General features: G+C 40.6%; 1 protein-coding gene across 2 annotated transcripts in view; it reads left to right on the top strand.

Annotated features, from left to right (window-relative positions):
• Positions 1-2998, top strand: part of LOC128693647 (peroxidase) — a 70805-nt gene extending 67807 nt beyond the window's left edge. For both annotated transcript variants that reach the window (XM_070091242.1, XM_070091241.1), the window contains 2 exons: positions 1883-1988; positions 2331-2998. In XM_070091242.1, the coding sequence (XP_069947343.1) occupies positions 1883-1988; positions 2331-2403 (179 nt within the window). In that variant the 3' untranslated portion in view covers positions 2404-2998. The remainder of the gene's footprint in view (positions 1-1882; positions 1989-2330) is intronic.
• Positions 2999-6000: the final 3002 nt, after the last annotated feature.

The raw sequence follows: 6000 nt of genomic DNA on the forward strand, positions 1-6000 counted from the left end.
CCCCTCCTTGGCAAAATACCACATATGAGAGGGTTCCCACCCTTACTTCTAATTATTTCTATTGCTGACCTATACCTCCTAATCAGGTCCTCACTCCTACGTCTGCCAACATCGTTGCCTCCGGCACTGAGACAGATAATAGGATTGCTCCCATTACCTTTCATGATGTCATCCAGACGGCTAACAATATCCTCCATCCCAGCCCCAGGAAAGCAAACTCTCTGTCTCCTACTCCTGTCCTTCAAGCAGAACGCCCTATCCATATACCTAACTTGGCTATCCCCAACAACAACAATATTCTTACCTTCCTTAATGTCTTTCGTCGTCTCGTTCCCAGTAGTCGACTCACATTCGTCGGGTAGCACTGAGAATGTATTGGATGTTTCCACAACAGTTTCCACGGCAGTCTCTTTCTTCTTCATCGTTTCTACCTTTCCATTCATCTTCTTGATCGTCAACTTCTTTCCCTGCTGTCCAGCCACTGACCAGTTTCCCTTCTTGACCTGAGGACTCAAAACAGGAGGACTGCTACGAATCTTCTTGTTTTCCTCGGTCAGTCACCGAATTTCCATATTCGCCAACCTCAATTCTTCCTTAAGCTGTTGGTAAAGTTGCTCGATGGAGGGCATCTTGCTTCAATTCTAGAGAGCGCGCAAACAGTTCACATTTTTCATTTGTATCATTCTTATTTTAATAGTTTCACTTTGTATCTGAAACCTTCCAGATATACGTTAAATTCATTTGTTATACAGGACACTGTTTACCGATACTATTTCCTCGGTTAATATTAAATGAGATTAATTTTCCGCAAACTCCCGGTCTACTACTCCATTTTCGCTGCTCTCCTACGTTTTGTACATCTTTTCAATTAATTTTATAACACTTCCAGTGTGAACTACATTTTCATTATTGAAATATTAATTTCTTCTACAATACAATATTTTCATTTTACTTATTCAGCTTCTTGAAGAATATAAGGAAATAATAGAGAATATTAGCTTTCATGTCACAGAACATCTTTTAAAAGTCACGGAAGATAAACACCTACACAATATCAGATGAACATTATTATCCCCGTCAATTGTTACACACAAATCCCAGGAAAATTATCTAAATTTTCCACATGTAGTATATTTTAGTAACTCAGAACTACGACTATTTTAATAAGGTTATTGTTTAAAAAGACACGTGAGCAAACACAAAGACATATTTATTAGATATTTATTTAGGTCCCAGGACCGAAACGTTTTCTAATATGACCTATTTATAAATAACAAAAAGGCACAATACCGTGACTGGAACGATACACAAATAACCCGCACATAAAAGACAGAAGCTTACGACGACGTTTCGGTCCGACTTGGACCATTGACAAAGTCACACTAACAGAGGAGGAGCAGGACGGCTATATATAGGCAGGAAGAGGTGGAGGTAGTAGTAGTGGTAGTAGTAGTAGTAGTAGTAGTACTACTTGTGCTACTTGTACTACTACTACTACTACTACTACCACTACTACTACCTCCACCTCTTCCTGCCTATATATAGCCGTCCTGCTCCTCCTCTGTTAGTGTGACTTTGTCAATGGTCCAAGTCGGACCGAAACGTCGTCGTAAGCTTCTGTCTTTTATGTGCGGGTTATTTGTGTATGACCTATTTGCTCATGTGATTTTTTAAATCAATTTGTCGGTAGCAGTTGCCAAGGTTTATGCCGATAAGATTATGACTCAGCTCACACTTATCACACTTACAGCTCACACTTATCACACCTACACCTCACACTTACCACACTTACGGCTCACACTTATCATACAGCTCACACTGATCACACTTACAGCTCACACTTACAGCTCATACTTACAGCTCACACTTATCACACTTACAGCTCAACTCGATTCAATCCGGATGATATCCTGGGCCCGCATCCTGTGTGAGGCTGGAGACATGGTAGGCTACGTCCAGCCCCTCGCCTTCAGACGTCCCCGTGGCCTGTAAGTTATTTTGTGTGTATATCATTAATATTTTGTGTATGTTACTCAGTCACTTGTTTACTACTAGCTTTGGACCTGCCTTCATAATAAACAATATCACCAACTAAATTTTTACTAAGTATCTAGTAGTGAAAAAAATGTGGTCAAGATTCTGAAGTAATTACAAAAATGCTTGAAAACAATGTTTAGCCTACTGAAACTTCTATTTTGTTAATTTTTCTGTATAAAGCCCTATTTGTTTGTAATTTCAGGGTAAAAAAAAAAACTTTAATCTACTTTGTATAATTTCTAAATATTAGAATGAGTCTCTAAATGAATCTAATATTTTGTCTTCTTTTTCAGGAATGAAAGAGTTCCTTGCAACAGCCCCAGCATCCCTGGTCTGGACCTGTCGCCTTGGATCTCACACGCATAGAAATAATCACTTCCACACTGGACGACACAACGTCCCTCACTCCGCTTAAATAATGAGGTGTATTCTTGCTTAGAGGTGAGCTAAAGCTCCCAAACCAAGCCAGCTATTTTCTTCGTTAAGTGCTATTACTGTGATGACCTCCAGAGCACTGTTATTGAACAGTGACGTCACCAATTCTGTCAGTTAAAAATTGCTCTACCCAAGTTGTTGACAATATCCACAATCATATCTTAGGTATTTATTTTATTATGCGTACTCTTCATCACTGAGGAGATAATTTCAACAAGTTGATGCCTTCACTACTGCCATTAAGTCACATCTTTCCACGAAGGATCACACACGCGCACACATGCCAGCATCTGCACATACTTCATCATCTCCGTACATCTCAACATCTGCCCACAAGATGATGAGTGTTAGTCTGGTCTTGTATCTGGGAGACGAGAAGCTGCAGCTCCATTGTGCAGTGCAGCTGCCTCAAGTTCCGGTCAACGCCTGACCCTCGCCTAGGGTGAGTTGATGGACGATGACATCCAGGAGCTTCCCCAGACACTTTGGTACTTTGTAAAAATTTTAAATTAAACTTCAAAATGTATACAGTGTATTTATTTAACCTTGTAACTGTATACAACTTTAACAGTGATATCCATAAATAGATCTTTCATCAATGAACCAGTAATCAACAAAGATAAATGGACCTTTCATCAATAAATCGTCAAGCGAGAGATAGAAAAATTCTTCATCAATTAATCTTCAATGAAAAATTAGATCCGATGAAATCAAAGATTTATTTCCACATGATACAACGTTTGTACGGGGATGAGTGACATTTAGTTGCGCATGCAGACAACATATGTTTATGTAGAGTATTTCTGGCAAATAATGGCCAAAATGGTCCAGAGCAAGTTACACCATGAAGGACATAAACCATGTAGTCAGCATCCCTGTATACACAACAACATAATTAAATGACGATAATACGAGCCGAGGTTGACAGTTATCTACTTTCTATGTGTTGACAGCTCTTCCTCCTTCCTCCCTTCCCTCCCTCCCTCCCTCCTTCCGTCCCCCGCCTCCCTCCCTCCTTCCCCCTTCCCTCCCTCCCTCCCTAACTCCCTCCTTCCTCCCTTCCCTCCCTCCTTACACCCTTGCCGCCTTCCCTCCCTCCTTCCCCCTTCCCTCCCTCCCTCCCTCCCTCATTCCTTCCCCCTTACCTCCCTCCCTCCCTTATTCCCCCCTTGCCTCACTCCCTCCCCCTTTGCCTCACTCCTTTTCCCCTTGCCTCCATCCCTCCCACCTTCCTCCCTTGCCTCCCTCCCTCTCTCACTCCTTCCTCCCTTGCATCCCTCCCTCCCTCCTTCCCCCCTTGTCTCCTTCCACTCCCTCCTTCCCCTTTCCCTCCTTCCCTCCCTCCCTCCTTCCCCCTTGCCTCCCTCCTTCCCCCTTGCCTCCCTACCTCCTTCCCTCCTTCCCTCCCTCCCTCCCTCCTTTCCCCTTTCCCTCCCTCCCTCCCTCCCTCCTTCCTCCCTTCCCCCTTCCCCTCCCTCCTTCCAACTTCCCTCCCTCTCTCCCTCTGTTGAGAAATGGCATTATCAGCTAAGTTTAAAGAGTTTGTACGTAACTTAGAAAGACAGCTCATCGCCCGCACAGCCGCCCCTGCATTTAAAACACTTCTTCAGTGAGCATTTACCTCCCTTGTGTTCACCTAAACACTTGATGCACCTTTTCAGCTGATGAACACGTTGTTTACGTGCCTCCATTGATGTGTATTGAATACAATACTGTGCCCAATGTGTTCCATCACAAAGTACACATTTTGGAGTACGTTTATGAATGACAGTTTGTTTACTGTCTGTTGTATTCACAGCTTGACAAATGCCTATATGGGATTTCCCATTCTGTGGTTTAGTGAGAGTAGGTGTACTCTTTTTATACTGAGTTGAAGGTTTGTTATCCACTGGATTTGTGGATTTTTCATCTTGTCTCGTTGCTTGTATGCATGAAACTATTGTTTGTAAACCATTGCTAATTTCCTCACAAGTGAAATAGCGTTTATTGAACATAATATTTAATCGTTCAATAGTTTGTGGTGACAACTTATCTTGTACAATACCACTGATAAACCAATCACATTGCCTTAGGTCATATTTAGCACCTAGAGATCTGAGACTATTGTCTAATGTGATTCTAAATGCCTGTAAGTCTGAAAAACAATGTTTGGGTGGCTTCAAGCTTGATATTAAGACTGCATGTCTAACTCTAGCCTTGTCATCATCAAAGTAATTGTCTGCTAAGACACGTAAGGCTATTTGATAATTGCCTTTAACCACCGGAAATGACTTAATCAGTTAATAGGGTTCTCCATTCACAAGACATTTAAGATAATTAAACTTAGCAATCTCATCTATGTCAGTTCTTGAATTTACTATGGATTGAAAACCACTAATGAATTCTTCATAATTATGACCTAGGAAAATAGGTAATGACAATGTAGGTAAGCTTGGTAATAGGACACTTGTTGTTACAGGTGTAACAGGTGTTTGGCCACTAGTTATAGTAGGTCTCTGTTACAGAGTTTTGCGGCAGATAGCCTGTACTCCGGTCCACCTTAATTGTTGATTACTAAAAGTATCCAAAACATTTTTAATTTCATCCTCAGATGAAATTTATTTTCAAGAAATTTATTTTCATAATGTGTATAGTCTGAATCAATTATTTCCAGACGTTGTGTAAATAATTCAAATTTGACCTCAAGATCATCAAAATCTATGTTTGTATCTTGAGTTAATCCTATACAGACTGAAATTAGATTTTCTAATTGTGTAATCTTAGTCTGTAAAGACTGAAACTGAGTTTTCAAACAAGCCATTTTAATGGTATACTGAAAATTCTAGCACAACACTTAGAGTGTTTAAAAAAAACTGTACTGCTATAAACAGCTGAGTTTTTGTTATGCTTAAGTCAGCAATAATCAGTCAGACACAACTGACCTACTAAGCTTAACCTCAGGGTCAATGACCATGAAGGGTACACAGTACATGTGGCTGGTGTTTATGGCTTCAGTTTGCTGTGTCAGCCTGACCACGATGATTAATCGTAAGTAACGATGTTATACACTTCATTCACTATACACTATAAATGCCACTGTATAACTGTAAATCACACGTGAATATTACTTACACATATATAAATGTCACTGTTAATATATATTTGAAAGCTTACACTTTATATAGAAGTTCCTTTAATATAACAGGTAGATCTATAAGAAACAAACTTTAACACAATCTTGTCTCCTAATTTCTGTCTATAAACATTATAAACACTATGTGTATATACACTCAGACAAACCGAACATCACTTGGGTTGTTGTTGTCTAAGTCAGCACTTCTGAGAGGTGGAGCAGTAGATGCCGGGTGCCATCCCCCGTTTTCTTGTTGGGTGAGTCACTCAGCTCCCGTTTTCTTTGGGTGAACGCTGGGTGAGCGCCCGTTTTCTTTTGGCTGCCCATTCTCTGTGATTGAGTCTGGAGGGACTCATTTATACTGATTTAAATTGTAAAACACTAGTTTTACAGCGTTTTTCGAAGGACCTTGGCTC

Source organism: Cherax quadricarinatus, chromosome 34, assembly GCF_038502225.1.
Source record: "Cherax quadricarinatus isolate ZL_2023a chromosome 34, ASM3850222v1, whole genome shotgun sequence".
NCBI classification, from domain to species: domain Eukaryota; kingdom Metazoa; phylum Arthropoda; class Malacostraca; order Decapoda; family Parastacidae; genus Cherax; species Cherax quadricarinatus.